Source organism: Buteo buteo, chromosome 18 (genome assembly GCF_964188355.1).
Source record: "Buteo buteo chromosome 18, bButBut1.hap1.1, whole genome shotgun sequence".
Taxonomy (NCBI): Eukaryota; Metazoa; Chordata; class Aves; order Accipitriformes; family Accipitridae; genus Buteo; species Buteo buteo.
In genome coordinates, this window is record NC_134188.1 from 25,914,166 (window position 1) to 25,930,090 (window position 15,925).

Sequence of the window (15,925 nt, forward strand, 5' to 3'; positions counted from 1 at the left end):
CAGGATGTTGCAATGACTTGGAAACAGCTGAGGTAGACCATCTCAGTACAAACTGATGGCCGAGGACGGGACAGACCATCCCTTCCCTCTGTGCTGATATTTTAGAGCTGGTCCCACCTCAGATGTGTGTTTGGTGATGTTGAGATGAAGGGGTTTGTAGCGGGATGGGGTTGACTAGTGTCTGATGCTCACAGCACCTCCTCCCACTTGTCCCCCAGCAAGCCAAGGCAGCGGTGGCCCGCTCCCACAGCACCGACTCCGAGGACAACTATGTCCCCATGAACCCCGGTTCCTCACCCTTGATCCACACCGAGAAAGCCAATGACAATGCCCAAAATCTCTACATCCCCATGAGCCCTGGGCCGCATCACTTTGACCTGGTGGGGTTGTCCTCGGCCACCCTCCCCGTGCATAAAGGAGGAGCCATGGCGCAGTGCCACAGACGGTTGAGTGAGATCCAGCCCCCGCCAGTGAACCGCAACCTCAAACCCGACCGGAAAGGTAAGAATAGTTGTTTGTGGGCAAATCTTTCCAGGAACCCTTCCGTTCTTGTAAGACTTCAGACTACATCTGTCATCTTGCGCACACACAATAGAATCCTATGTGAAGTGTGCTTTGCTACGGCCAGCACAGTCAGGCCCTTCGGATCTTCCCCATCCCCTTCCTCTTTCAGGACGACTATGGTGCAAATGCAGCTTTCATGGTGCTTGAAGAGCCCATCTCAAGCCCATCCTGGTCTTTACAGGAGATGCATGCCACAGGCAGGATCTCACCCCCTTTGCCTGCACCCCTCCTTACGCTCCACCCCAAAATTTCTGTGTTGTATTCAGATGACCCAAATTTCTCCTACTGTTTCCTACTGGCTGGCTCTAGGCAATTCTTCTGTCAGGGCTTTGACTGCATCCTCCAAATCCCTCCCCAAACCATTGCCTGACAGATCACCAAGGAGATGCTGAGAAGGAAGGCTTCCACCATTAGGGTCTCAACACCTAGCCCCATCAACACACTAGGCAAGGGCTGGGACTGGAGTGCAGCGCTCTTCTCTTCCACCTAATGAACCCTCCGTGATGAGAAGAACTTTCATGTTATCCTGCAGATGTCCTTTCCCATTCCCTGTGGGGAAACGCTCTGGCCGGAGGCAGCTCAAGGCTGACAGAGCCTGGTCTTGTCCCCATCCGATGGGTTACCACAGCTCCTTAATGAATGGGTTTATTATACTCTGGGGTGTGGAAATTTTTAGCAGATCTCCATTCCATGGGAAGCACATTCCCCTTTTGGGGCCACCCATCCACTTTGGGGCTATGGATCAGAGGGAGAAATTCACTGTTTTCCCCCAGTCCTGGAATAAATGAGTGCAGGGATTTTGGTTGGGGATATTTGTCATCAGCAGGGGGGGCTGGGGGGCTGATTAGCAGAATGGGAAGCAATCAATAATTTGTTGGGGACCCTTTCATGCTGGTCACGGATGCTGAATTGTAGGAACACACTGCCTCTGAAAAAAGGCTTTTCCCCTCCCCAGCAAAGCCATCACCGCTGGACCTGAGGAACAACACCGTCATCGATGAGCTTCCCTTCAAATCGCCAGTCACGAAATCCTGGTCCAGGCCAACGTGAGTAATGGTTGGGGTATGAATTCTCGCTTTGCTCCGACAGCAGATCTCTGGTCTCGCTCTCAGTGGTGTCCACATGTAGCCACACCGTCACCTCTGCCATGGATTAAACGTCTCTGGCTGAGTGTAAGGGGGATGTCGACTGCCCTTCTGCCTCCGCTCACTGCAGAGGTTTCTTCTGGCCCACCATCTCTTTTTGTTGAAGGAGCATGTTCCTCATGGGCCATCTTGAACCAAGCTAGAAGTAAGCCCAGACTTTGGATGCAGACCTGAATTTCCCCAAAAGATGCATGATCCCTTCAGCCCTCATCATCTTCTTTGTCAATTTTAGAAACAGGAGCTGCAGAGCTGGGTCATGCCATGCAAACATCTGCACTGGGTTGAAAGTCCACCTTGACCAACACACTACCCCCGTCAGGGACCAGCAGGAGCTATCTGGGAAGAGGGGTATTTATGGAGTAATTCTTTCCTAAAATATTCTGCCACACCATGGCAATTTGGGGCTCAGGGATTTCCTTGGTCACATCATGGCCAAACATAGACATAGGACCTGGGTCAGATACTGTTGAAGCAGAGGGGCTTCTCTCTTGGACCCCTCACGAGCTTAGTCAAGTGTTGTAAGAGCCAGAGTCGTATTCCCCACATCACAGCTGGTGGCAGGAAGATAAATTTGTTTAGGTCGGGATTTCACATGAAAGCCCAGCATGTGGCCAAGCAGCTAATTAAGTTCCTTTGAAGACTTTTCCTATTTCTGGGATCTGACAACTGTGAGGAGCTGTGGCTCTGACACAGGACCCGTGGTCCACCATGACTCATGACCCAGCTGAGCCACCCCGACTCAGCCACACTAGGGACACGGGGCATGATTTCACATCCAGGTTTCCCCCAAAAAACCCCGCTGTAGTCTCAAAACGCAGGGTGACACTTGCAGGGTCTGAGTGAGCTGTGTTTTGATTGCCTTGAAAGCAAAGCCTAGCCTGAAGGAAGTCTGCAAAATGAAACTGAAGCACTTCAGAGTAAAGTCTGCCGGCCAAAAATAACAGGATTCGCACAATTCCAGTTCTGCTGCTAATTCGTGGTCTGCTGTTGTCCAATGAAAGGCAGAAGCAAAGCTTGGCTGCTATGACTCCTCTAATAAATTGGATTGTGTGGAGACTGACTGCAGGGCATGAGTGCTGTGTGCTGAAATCACTGCACCAGGAAGCAGCAAGCGGGGTTTGATTGACAAGACGTCCGATCCCGGAGAAGCTAATGGATTTTTCCCTTATCAGCTAATCATATGACCCTGCCTTTACTGCAGCAACAAAGAGCTTTTTAAGACTCAAGCTTTAATGCCAGACACTGATTGCATTATGTTATTCTGTATAATTAGATTTGGCCAATTGAAAGCAAGACAATGCCTTGGAGGTTTTGTTTTCCAGCAAAAAATTCGGATAGGGCCCTGCGCGGGAAACAAATCCCGGAGCTGCGGTGAGGCTGGAGGTGAGAAGCTCCACTGAGGCTGGCCCTGCATCCTCCACAATTAAATACTTCCTGTGAGACAGAAGAGTTCATGGACCCTGATTTGCGGAGCTGATAGCAAGAGACTTATGGGTACATAGCAAGCAAGGTGTTACTAAAAAGTCCTAGAAAGAGAAAAAACCAAGACTAAACCCAGTGATTTCTGAACCATGGGAAGGTCAAGTTAGGAGAATGTCAATGCCAACAGGTCTTCTTCATGCCCAGTCCCCAGATGTGAGCATGGTGATGTTTGGAGGCATCAAGTGCTGCCCTTTCCCATCCCTCCTTGGCATTGGACAAGCAGCACCTGCAACCATCACTAACACATTGACCCTTGTCCTTACAGCCAGACTTTCAACGCCGGCTCTTTGCAATACTGTCGCCCTGTCTCCTCCCAGAGCATCACCAGCACTGACTCAGGAGACAGTGAGGAGAACTACGTGGCGATGGTAAGGGCCCCGCAGCTAAGATATATGGTCCTGGCAGGACATATACGTTCCCCAGCTCTGCAATCACATTCCTAGCTCATGACATGGAAGTGCTCAGATAGCACCGTGATGAATGTGGTGTACATCCTTATGTACATCCCTACAGGCACGAAACAGTGCCTTTCGTTCCCAAAATGACACGTCCCTTTGGGGTTTTAACTGTCTATGAGAGCAGGAACATATATCACCTACTTTGCCAGGAATTAAGAGGGGATAAAAACGTCTATGGACTGTTGCAGTCTATTTTCCTAACAAGTTGATTTTTTTGAGGGCTTTTTTTCCCCTAATAGCTGCTGACATCTTGTTTGCGTGGAGGGCAGGGGCTATCGGAGCAGCAGCAGGGAGTGGCATTGCTTACAGGGAGGGGATTTTGTCTCTCTTTGCAAAGCTGTTGACTTGAAGCATATTTTTGAGGCTGTGTAACTAAGGGGGTAGAGGAAATCTGTGCTCTGCGTAGCGTGGTTGTGATTAGTGAAGATTCCAGAGCTGGTCTGGCCTCACTGAGGTGTGGTTCCTGGGAAATGCTGAAGCCCACGTCCGATGTCAGGCATGTGAATAAAATCAGCACAAAGGCAGCAGAATGGCTGTGATACATAAAATCAAAGAGCATGAGCTTGAAATATTTGTGAGCACAATACATATAGTCTCCCAGCGGTTCTGCGCACCCTGGTCCCAGAGAGGCAGGTGAGCACATATCCAGGCTGGGACCTCTTGTAAAAGTGCCACCGAGGCATTTCGTTGTCAGGTTTGTGTTAATTCCTTTTTTTTTCCTTCTTCCCATTTTAATCCTCGTTATCTCTCCTGTCTCTTCCCTGCATTAGCAAAACCCCATTTCTGCTTCTCCTGTTCCTAGTGGCACCAACAGCCCAGCGCCTAAAAAGAGTTCGGGGAGTGTGGATTATCTGGCCCTGGACTTCCAGCCAAGCTCACCAGGGCCACACAGAAAGGTATGGGGATTTTATAAACTTCTGATTAAAAGCTATGCATTTTAAAAGTTTTTTTAATGCACATAGGCAACAGCACGGTCCAAAGCCCTGGGCAGGGTTGGTAAGTGGCACAGTAACCTCAGAGGCATGGATTTTCCTGCAGATCCACTGCTATATTTATTCTAGGTCAGACTCAGTCTCTATTGCATGTCTGCATCCTTGCTGGAAGTGTCACCAGCAGCATGGATGTGCAGGGGTTCAGGGGTGCTAATGAGACCAGAAATTCAGCTGGAGATTGTAGATTTTGTGCTGGACCAGAAATTCAGCTGGAGATTGTACATTCAAAAGCTGTCGGGAGGAATCCCAAGAAGTATCAGATTATTTTTTTTCCTCCTTCAGAACAACAGGTCCTACAAATCCAGACTTGGGTTTTCCACCTGAGATACTTTCAGGACCTCATTCAGAAAATGCAGGGCACCTGTCTCCTGCCAGTCAGGTGCTTTTAAAGGGTGCCATTTGGGCAGGAAAAGTATAAACTGCTTTCAAAAAGTGAAGCTGATGTTTAAAAGCTGAATTATGTTGAGCTGATCAAACTGTTGCCTGGTGAGAAAGAGCTGTGGAGAGAAGGTGGGTTGGGAATGGGATGCCTCTGCCAATTGTCAAGTGGAAATGTGGAAGGGGAAGATCCTAAAGACCCCGATGTTGGTGTCTTTTCTCCAGGTTCATACACAGAGGAAACAAACACCATCTTAAAGTGAATCATAGGAAAATAGGGCAAGGGAGGACATCAGGGCATCCCCACACCCAAAGGAAAGCATCTCTCCTGAGGTGACAGATGAGGCTTAAAAGTCTCATATGATGGAGATTTCAGAGGACACCCGGGGTGACAGAGTGGGCTGGGGAAGGACCAAAGGCAGGTCCTATTGGGTGTCAACCTGAGCAAACTGGGAGGGAGAAGGAGAAACTGGTTCAAGCAAAGCTGCACCTGAGCAAGGAGATGGTGAAGGACAAGGCATTGTACAAACCTTTGTGGGAATCACCTGCGAGTTGGCCTCGACTTTCCCAAACACCACCTTATTTCCTAGGCAAAGCATCCCACTGGTTAGGTCCTTTTATTATTTGACAGTTGTTCCTTGATTGTTTCTTTCTTCCCAGCAATATTTCTGCAGGTATTACCAATTTAAATTATATCCCAACCTGGAAAGGTGATTTTAGACCATTAAAAAACATCATCTGGCTCCCGTTGCAAGCAGCTGGGGGTCCTCTGAAATGCTTGTAGAGGCAGACAAGGTTCCAAGACTCAAGAAACTATGGAAAAAAGTATCTCTTTCTTCCTCAACAGGTCTCCTACGTGAACCTGCAAACATATCTGTTGTTTTGGGGATGAAAATAATCTAGTGCCATAGGTGTGTAGAGTCAGCACAGCTAAGGGGGATGGAGCTGGAATTTTTATGTATATCTATAAGAGTTCTTGATTTCTTTACAAGAAAATGAGCAAGATGCAACACTGAATTTGCACTATCAGCAGTTAGATAACACTTTTGCAACCAAACATTCGTGTCCCAGAGTTGGTGTGAGGGTAGAGACCCAGGCGCTGTTCTTACCCTCCCATTGCACCGCAGCCTGACGCAAGCAAGATGCAGAGCAGACTGAAATCTTTCATCCAAGACCTTTCGGGAGGTTAGAGGGAGGGTGGTGGGCTATGGAGTCTGAAAGAAAGCAGGGGAGGTGCCGGTGGTCTTGCAGCACCCGTGGTGTTGATGCGGGAAGGAGCGAGAGGGAAGAGCAGAGAACTGACGAGTGACCAGGCGGTGGCCGTGTTTCTCCTCCCCGCAGCCCTCCACCTCCTCGGTCGCCTCGGATGAGAAGGTCGATTACGTGCAAGTGGACAAGGAGAAGACGCAGGCGCTGCAGAGCACCATGCAGGAGTGGACTGACGTGCGGCAGTCCTCGGAGCCCGCCAAGAGCACGAAGCAGTAGCGCCTGGGGCAGGCAGCAAAACAGGGAAATGTCCCAGTGGTTTTCCCCAGCTGGGGCAGCGCCAGGCTGCCAGCTCCACTTGGGCTGGGTTTCTAAGACTTGTCTGTGGAGGGGGTCTTCATTATTTTTTTTTCTTTTAGGACAAAAAGAAACTTAATTTCAGGGGAAGACTTGGCGGATACTGTTTGCCAGTGATAAAGACCAACTATGTTCGGTGGCTAGGTTTGTGCTTTAGCTGCTGGATGCACTATCCAGGAACTTCGACTTAGCAATACCAGGTTTCACCCTACACATCTTTTGCTTACAGCTATTAAAGCCACCTTGTATGTGCTAACACTGCATCATCTCTCCCCGTCTTCTTCCATACCGTACCCCCAAACTGTGCCATGCAGGTTTGCAGCATCTCTCATAGGACATCATTCCCCAGCTCTGATTCCCCACTCCTTATGGTCACCCTCTTCTCTGCCTCCTCCCAATCCCAAAACTGAGCAAGGACCATTCCTTTTGAAATCACTTTTGTTGTCCCGTCTCTTGTAAATAATATGTTCAAAACCTCTGAGGGCTATGTTCCTACTGTTGGGACAGCCCCTGTGTTTTTGGTTGTGGTTGTTAATCTTCTGGAGCTTGAAGAGCATCCAGACTGTCCAATTGAGCTGATTTAGAAGCCCAGGACTTGCCCCATCACACACACACACATATATGCCAGCACACACTCACACACATGCATGCATGCGTGAAACAGCTAAGTTTGTTGGGGTCTGTTCTGCCCATTGATGCTTTCCAGCATCTCTCAAAGTCAATGGGCTGGAGAGATTGGCTTTGGATGGCAGAATTTAAGCCCTGACCCACTGCCTATCCGAAACCCATTGCCTGTGAATCTGGCCCTAAGAACCAAAATCTGCCCTTTGTGGCACCAAAAGAAGCCCATCGAGTGAGAGTCCTACGTCTGTGGCTGTCATGAGAAGTTCTGTGGTTGAGTACGAGGGGCGCAGGGAGGCTCTTGAGACTCTGTATATCTGGACTGGCACGAGGATGAGTGACAAGGAGGGAGTGGAATGCTGTTGGGAGGACTGGGAGAAGGCGGATGCCGTGCTGCAGAGGTTGGTCTTGGGTGAGGAGGCCCGGTGTTGTGTATCTTGGAGGAAAGCAGTAGACTGATTGAAATGTTGGTTGATGGTGAGGCCTTAGGCTTGGGAAGAGGCTGGTCAGGAGAGTCAGGGCAAGGTGTTTCAATATTAGCTTTAATATAGCATGGTGGTTGGTTTGCGGTGGGTGCAAAGGGCTGGACTAGATATTTTCTCTCCATCTTCAGCAATGTTTCTTCAACACAGAAATGGGGCTTGTTGACGTTAATGACCCTAGGCTCTAATTAGGGGTGGGAATCTGCTGTTGCCCCTTGCCAGCATCCTTGACACATCCAGGCTTTGGGATTGCTCCCCAGGCAGCTGCCGGGTGCAGAGAGCCAAGAAGGAAGAGACCGTTTATTGCAGAGATAATAATTCATGATCTCATGAAAACAGGAAGGACTAATGATTGCCATGGAGCAGCCTGATTGCCAGACAGCAAGCGCTGACATGAATAAACAGGCTGACTGCAAACTGAGAGCCAAACATAGGAGACATTAGAAAGATTAGGTAATAATATTTATTAAGTAGCTGGAGCTATTCTTTCTTCAAGCTGAACCCCTCCCAGCACCACAGGCTGTATGTTCCACCAACACCACCAAGTTGTATTGATTATTGATGCTTAAGCGTTAACACATTTGTTTAATCTTGGTCTGAGTTTGGAAGAGGCCAGACGTGACCCATGTGGGGATAGGATACCAGTCCCTTAAAGGGCTGCATGCTGGTAAAATAAGTCTTGAGCTTCCAACAGCAGTTTATATTTTCTTCTTGCATGCCATGAAAGGTAAGGGTATTAATGGAAAAGCTCTGACAACCCTTTTAAGACATTGAAGTGTTGGCCTTTTACAGGAATAAGGAAGCAAATATCCTGGTGCTTATGGTAAAAATAATAATCATCTAGGAGAAAAAAAAAAGACCCAAAGGGGAAGATCTAGCACAGCCAGATGCTTTCTGAAGGTTGGGGAGTGTGTTACAGCCTGCAAGGGCCTTTGCCTCTTGTTGGGGGCTTGCACACTTGCATGGTGAGATAATGAAATGAAGACCAGAGTAGAGTGCTTCATATTTCTATAGCCCCTTTCATCACTGCATCTCGGGGGAGACTAAACATTGGGCTTGATCCAGAGCTCACTGAAGTGTGCATTCACCTGGCTGGGAGCAAGCTCCTCATCCCCACCGAAAAGCAAATATAACTCAAGTGGAAAGCTGATTCTTTTCCTATTTCATCCTCTGAACTCTTAGGCAGACACAAAGGAAGATGAGGTTGGGGAGAAGGGTTATGGTGCATGCTGGATGTATTTTCCTGGAAAAACTGTGCTGTTCTCCTCCTCTCACACTAAAACACAGCCATGTCTGGGGTGGATTGCAGCAGCAATTTGGGGAATAGCTCTTTATACTGCTTTGGGTCTCTCTGAGTAAAACAGTGCAACTATTCTCAAGATGAAACTGAGCGCAGCTTCAGGCTAAAAAAAAATGTTGAACTGGTCCAAAAGCCTGGAGAGATTAAGTGATAGCCCATGCTCAGATTGAGTCTTTTTCTCCACCTAGGAGATGGGGAGCTCAGCAAGTCTCAAAAGTACCCTGAAAGAGGGCAGGCAGCAGCAGTAGTCATTTCTGATGGTGCAGTGGCTTGAGAGACAACGCAGTGGGTTGGGATGCATTTTGCTGAGTCGGTGCCCTGTGCTTCTGCGCTGGGACTGAGTGCATCCAGTGCCCACTCCCACATTGAATCCAAAGCATTAATTAAGATTGGAGAAGCACTTCATGGTACTAGAGAAACCAGGCCTTTTTCTCCATGTCCCACAGATGCTTGTATTTGTTCATGGGGCAAGCACTGGCATGGGATAGCTCTTTTCCCAGGCTCAGACCCCCTGTTTTAATGATTTGCTTTCAAGAGCATCCCCAGTAACAGGTACTTTGCATTTGGCAGACCAACGACCAAAACAGCCCAAAAGTAGCTATTTTGCAACTGCTGGTTGCTGGTCCCTCTCTGCTTTGCAGTGAGGCCTATGTTTTCCCAGAAACATATATTCCTCCATTTTTTCCCTGCTAAGCATCGAGCAAATGGCCCTCCAAACTAAGTAGCAGCCCATAGACTCTATGCATTGCCATATACACATGACTATATCAACCCCTCCTGAAAGCCGTTAAGTAATCAATGGCTGCAGTGGAAATAGTCATTCCTGATGGTTGCTGAGCTGATTACAGCAGTCCCTGATGATTAATGTTTGTTCAGTATTTAGTCTTAAACCATATTGAAAAGCAGCTGATTTAATTACACGGACTGCCAAGAACTTTGTCCTGGAGGCATTGAGTTTATCACATCCACTCTATACTTGGATGCTCAAGTATGACTGACTCTTTTGTTAGAAATAGGTATTTTAGGAAGCTGAGAACATTGCAAATGATTCATTTAATTGCAATTAAAATGGCTTGAGTCTTCACGTCAGAGCCTGCTCTTCAGCTCTACGGTTCCATTTAAGAAAAGGGATATGCTTGCGTGTGTGTGTGTGTGCTCATGGAGAAGGGTTGTCCGTGGGACAACCATCATGAACTCAATATTTAGTTTTATGAAGTACCAGGGCCATGGCTCAAAGGTCTCCCTGAGCTTTAAAATGACTAAGCTGGTGGTTTTAAAGGCAGAAGTCTCCAAAAGCGTGTATCCCTTGCTGTGAGTGTGTGACTGCTGCTCATGGTTCCTTTGTCTGGTGAGATGTGTGAGCAGTCTTGGAGCTGATTTGCTCTGAACTGACATTTGAGTGTTTGGTGGAAAATACATTTACAGCTCTAAATGGATGCCAGGCTTAGGCTTCGTCTCAAGTTGGAGAAAGAAAATACGTGCGATTGCAGCTTGTGCCAGGGTAAAGCTGAGTGTCTGGCAGATAGGGCCAAATCCGGAGCCAGAACCAAAAGGTGGCTAAGGCTTGGGTTGACTGGAGGCTAACTGGGATGGATTTGGACCCAGTGCCACCAGCCACTGACAAGGGTTATATACAGGGTAACACGACGTTGGGAGGAGAGAAGGCAGGGGAGTCTGCCAGCGACATTTGAGTCTTGCTTCTCACCATGTGCCCCTTTGGCATGAGTTTCAAGTCAGATATGTAAAGAAGATTTGTGGGTTGTGGAGTGGGGTTTTGCTCAGTAAAAGCCATGCGCTGGTGCGAGGGCAGCTCACATCGATCTCTGGACTTATCAAGGGCACTTCACTCTTGAGGGGGTCATCCCGCCCTACAACGTGATGCCTTAGCACTCCGGCTTTCAGGGAGCCCTGGTCCATGCACCCAGCTCTGAGCTGGTCAGGAGAAGCCCTACCAGAAATGTGGTGGGGACATGGACATTCTGGGAGACACCTTGCTCTGGGGCTCCCGTGAGCTGGTCATGGGACAGCGGGTTGTCCCGCGAGGTGCCGCCTCCATCCTTGGAGCTTTTCAAGACCAGGCTGGATCAACCCCATAGGTGACTCTGCTTGGAGCCGGGGGTGGGACTAGAAACATCTCTTCCCTCCAGTTTACCCTGAGACCCTGAGCTGCTGGGGGTGCTGAGCAGAGACTCCTCCATGTGAGGGAAGGGGCCAAAGGTATTGCCTAGAGCCCTATAGCATCTGAAACTGGGCCAGGGCCTCTTCTCTGGTCATGAAACCAAGTGACAATGCACAGCTCAACCCCAGGGTCATACCCCCCAGCGAGGGGACCTAATCCACACTGGGGCCATCCCTTGCACCTGGGAGAGAGCTGGCTGGCCCAGACCAAGTCATCCAGAACACAGACACACAGTCCAAGGAACTGGGGAACAGCTTGAACCTGTAAATTTTTTAGGATAGACATTGTCCCAGAGCTCTCTGCAGCCCCACACCAGCCCCTACACCCTGGTGTCCCAGTCCCTTGAGCATACTGGGAAGAGTTAGCTCACTTTGGCCATCCATTGAGCATGGCTCTTTGGGAGGGGTAGTGCCATGCCCAGGTCTCACATGGTGGTAGACTTTGGTAGGAAGATGTTTAGCTCCCAGGTCCTGTCTGATCTTCCTGGCCTAGGAGGCGAGTAAAAGGATGGTTTTCTCAAGTCATGCTTGCATTGTGTTGATGTTTTCCCACCTAGTGATGTTGCTATTCCGTGTAAAAGTTGACACTCGCCCACACTGTGTGTCCCATTGGAGGGATGTTGTCTGGTTGAGGTGGGTGCAGTGGGGCTGTGCCTATGGAGAAGCCCTACTTCTCTACTGTAATGGGAAGGGTGAAGAGCAGAGCCTAACCCCAAACCCAGCCAGAGGACACGCATGGCCATCAAAGAGCCATCAAGAAAATCAGCCGGACCAGTCCAGCATCAAATCATAAGGGCCAATAAACCAGTTTAGGGCCCCTGGTGAGTCCGTGTGCCTCTCTTCTCCGCTTGGAAAGCACTAACCTGCCCACGTGTACTCAATGGTCTTGCAACTGTTAATGAGAGTCTTGCAGGTAGAGACGTGCACCTTTTGGTGATGATTTCTCCTTGGCCTGGAGCAGTTCATTCCTCCATCAGCTTGTCCTTGGTGTCTCATCCTTGTAGTCGCAATTTTATCTCCTTGTTCACAACTCCTAGAGTTGTACTGTTAATCAGGTTGCTACTTCAGTGGCTGCTCTTGAGAAAAGTTGATATGTAGCAAGGTGTCACCAAACAGCTTTCCCCCTGCCAACCCATGGCCAGCCAGTCCTGGCACATGGTGTCCAAATTTTAACACCAGCCAGCAACATCTGGACCAGAAGCTGGGCCTCATGGCTCCATCTCTTGAGTTAAAAGAACTTCTCAATGGACTTGCTTCAAATCAGCAGGCTCTTAATTTTGGATACAGCCCATTGCTAACATATAATGGGTTTGTTTGTAGGCTAGTGGGTTGACTGTGTGGGAGAGGTTTACCCCAAGACCAGGAGGTAAGAAACCATCATTTTTATTGTCGTTCTTTGGGTGACACCACACTTTATCTTCAGGTGGGACAAGGGGGTTCATTTGAACTCTCTATCCCTCTTTTTCTCCGGCTTGTAAAATGAAGATTTTTGATACTTATTTCCCAACTTCACAGATGTGTCATGAGGTGTAATTGATTGACATCTAATAATGCAAAGAGCTGTTTTGAGTCTGCATGCAACGGCCAGGCAGCATATGGTGCTGCCCCGTTGTCATGCCCAGCTTCACACATGACGCTGCACATCCCTCTCTGCAAAACTCTTTAAAACCCCCTCATCCTTAACTGCCAAGGTGGAAAAAAAACTTGGCAGGACTTTCTCCTGAGTGAGGGGGGTGGGGGAAAAGCCATTTGCACAGTTTCAGCATTCTGCTGCCACATTGACCCTGAAAATACCACATTTTGTTCGAGAGCCCTTTGGACATGGTGGCTGAAGCATGTCGTGGAGAGGGGAAGGGAGCAGGACTCTGGGCTCCACGGGGAGCCTGCTGATGAATCCCGTAGGATTAGGACCAAACCTTTAGAGTAGTTACATCCCACCCAACCCAGCCCTTGGCGAAGTCAATGGGTCACCATTGACTTTGGGCATCGTTGCGTGGGAATGGACCCAGCCAAATTAGGGTAGTTTTCTCCATTTGTTTCTTAACCTGCTGCGAAGGGGGGGTCGGAGCCCTGGCTTTGAAGCCGTCGCGTCGGCAGCCAATTCGCAGGGATGTTTTGTGTGTTTCAAAGCCTATGACTGTTCTTAAAGAGGAGTTTTGTTTTGTTTTTTTTCCATTTGTAGAAGGAAGGACAAGAGTAATCTGTGGCAAACTGTACAGTACGTGTCTTCTTGTGGTGTCACTGTTTGAATGGTTATTAAGTTTTCAAATCACTGTGGACAGCTAATCACTTAAGTTATTAATTTATTCTTCGGGGTTTTGTTGTTTGTTTTTTTAAAGTAATTTGAAACAGTTATTTATCCTGTAAATCGGTCTTGAGTGAAGCCTAGATAATACTTTTTTTGCTGTTAATAAACATGGTACATCCCTGACATGAAGGTGATCTCATTTTTAAGTACTGTATATGCAGTGGGAAAGCAATGGGAAAATAAAAGAATAATAATAATAAAAAGACATCTCTCAGTGGTGACTCCCAGCATGGATTCAGAGTGGGGAGAGAAACGGGGAATTAATGAATGGATCAAGTTGAATTACGCAGCACTTTTAAAGCTTTCAGAACATCTTCCCAGCGTGTCGCCAAGTATCTCCCACAGCTTCAGGTGTCCTGTCTGTGCAATGAGGGTCTTTAGGATGCAGTTAGGGTTTTTCCTGATACCAGAATCCAAACTGTGTGTTTATCAGCTGCTAAAGTGAATTTCATACTATATATCTGCTCCAAGGACACACTTTGGTGTGTGCAGGATGAGGACAAATACTGCCTTCCTTACCCACCACCAGCTCAGCACCTGCGAGCCCCAGCTCAGGACACCAAATCACTCGTAAAACTTAAGCACAAGAACAAATCTTTTTCCCCAGAGTTAAAAGTTTAACCTTCCTCTTAAAGATACTTATATATACTTTTTTAAAAAAAGACACCTGGGGAAAGACACCTCCTTAAAGCACAGCCCCCATAATCCCCGTTTTTAGTCAAGAGTAGCATCACCTCACATCTGCAGCATATCTGGGATCCTGAACCTGGAGCTGAGGACTGCTGCTTTACTGATATACCGTATACAAATATTACTGTTATTACTAACACCAATATTAATACAGTATATACTATAATTGGTATGGCATAGATAGTAACATACTATATTAATGCTATACTAGACTTCTGTAAGGCCTTTGATACAGTCCCCCATAACATTCTTACCTCTAAACTGGAGATATGGGTTTGGTGGATGGACCATTAGATGGATAAGGAATTGGCTGGATGCCTGCATCAAAAGAGTTACAGTCAATGGCTCGGTGTCCAAGTGGACATCAGTAACAAGTCGTGTCCCTCAAGGGTCTGTACTGGGACCCATACTATTTAATATCGTCATCAATGACTTGAACAGTGGGATTGAGTGCACCCTCAGCAAGTTTGCGGATGACACCAAGCTGAGTGGTGTGGTTGGTACTCTAGAGAGAAGGGATGCCATCCAGAGGGACCTCCACAGGCTTGAGGATTGGGTCCATGTGAACCTCATGAAGTTCAACAAGGCCAAGTGCAAGGTCCTGCACATGGGTCGGGGCAATCCCCAGTATCAATACAAACTGGGGGCTGAATGAATTGAAAGCAACCCTGCGGAGAAGGATTTCTGGATACTGGGGAATGAATAGTTGGACATGAGCTGACAATGTGCGCTTGTCGCCCAGAAAGCCAACCATATCCTGGGCTGCATCACCAGCAGCGTGGCCAGCAGGTCGAGGGAGGGGATTCTCCCCCTCTGCTCCCATCGGGTGAGACCCCACCTGCAGTTCTGCGTCCAGCTCTGGGGTCCTCAGCACAGGAGAGACAGGGACCTGTTGGAGCGGGTCCAGAGGAGGGACACAAAAATGATCAGAGGGCTGGAACACCTCTGCTATGAGGAAAGGCTGAGAGAGTTGGGGTTGTTCAGCCTGGAGAAGAAAAGGTTCTGGGGGCACCTTACTGTGGCCTTTCAATACTGAAAGGGGGCTTACAAGAAAGATGGAGAGAGACTTTTTACTAAGGCTTGTAGTGATAGGTTAAGGGATAACAGTTTTAAACTGTAAGAGCGTAGATTTAGATTGGGCACAAGGAAGACATTTTTTACAATGAGGGTGGTGAGACACTGGCACAGGTTGTCCAGAGAAGTTGTGGCTGCCCCATCCCCGGCAGTGTTCAAGGCCAGGTTGGATGGGGCTTTGAGCAACCTGGTCTAGTGGAAGGTGTCCCTGCCCAATGGAGGGGGCTGGACTAGATGGTCTTTAAAAGTCCCTTCCAACCCAAACCATCCCATGGTTCTATGATTCTATAATATTAGCCATGTAATACTAACACTTCTCATATATTATAGTATACTACTAATAGTATAGCATAGTTATAATAATATAGCATATAGTATATTAATAGTATTCATTCTAATAATAATCATCAATAGTATTAATAAAGTATATTAATGCAAACTTTAGTGTATGTTATTTAGTATATTACTCATATCTTACACGTATTTATACAATCTGATAATTGTATATATGTGTGTATATTATATATGCATATAAATACATATTTATACTATATACATACCTATAGTAATTATTTTGGGGAGAGGATCATGGAGCAACTGTCGATAATGCTGTGAAAACAGAGGCTCAGGACTGAGTCCAAAAGGGAAGTCCAATGCTAAGAATTATAGGAAATAAACAGAGACTAAACC

General features: G+C 47.7%; 1 protein-coding gene across 5 annotated transcripts in view; it reads left to right on the forward strand.

The window, feature by feature from the left end:
* Nucleotides 1-13,594, forward strand: part of GAB2 (GRB2 associated binding protein 2) — a 107,930-nt gene extending 94,336 nt beyond the window's left edge. For all 5 annotated transcript variants that reach the window (XM_075050179.1, XM_075050178.1, XM_075050181.1 and 2 more), the window contains 5 exons: nucleotides 219-501; nucleotides 1,520-1,610; nucleotides 3,457-3,559; nucleotides 4,420-4,545; nucleotides 6,361-13,594. In XM_075050179.1, coding sequence (XP_074906280.1) covers nucleotides 219-501; nucleotides 1,520-1,610; nucleotides 3,457-3,559; nucleotides 4,420-4,545; nucleotides 6,361-6,504 — 747 coding nt within the window. In that variant the 3' untranslated portion in view covers nucleotides 6,505-13,594. The remainder of the gene's footprint in view (nucleotides 1-218; nucleotides 502-1,519; nucleotides 1,611-3,456; nucleotides 3,560-4,419; nucleotides 4,546-6,360) is intronic.
* Nucleotides 13,595-15,925: the final 2,331 nt, after the last annotated feature.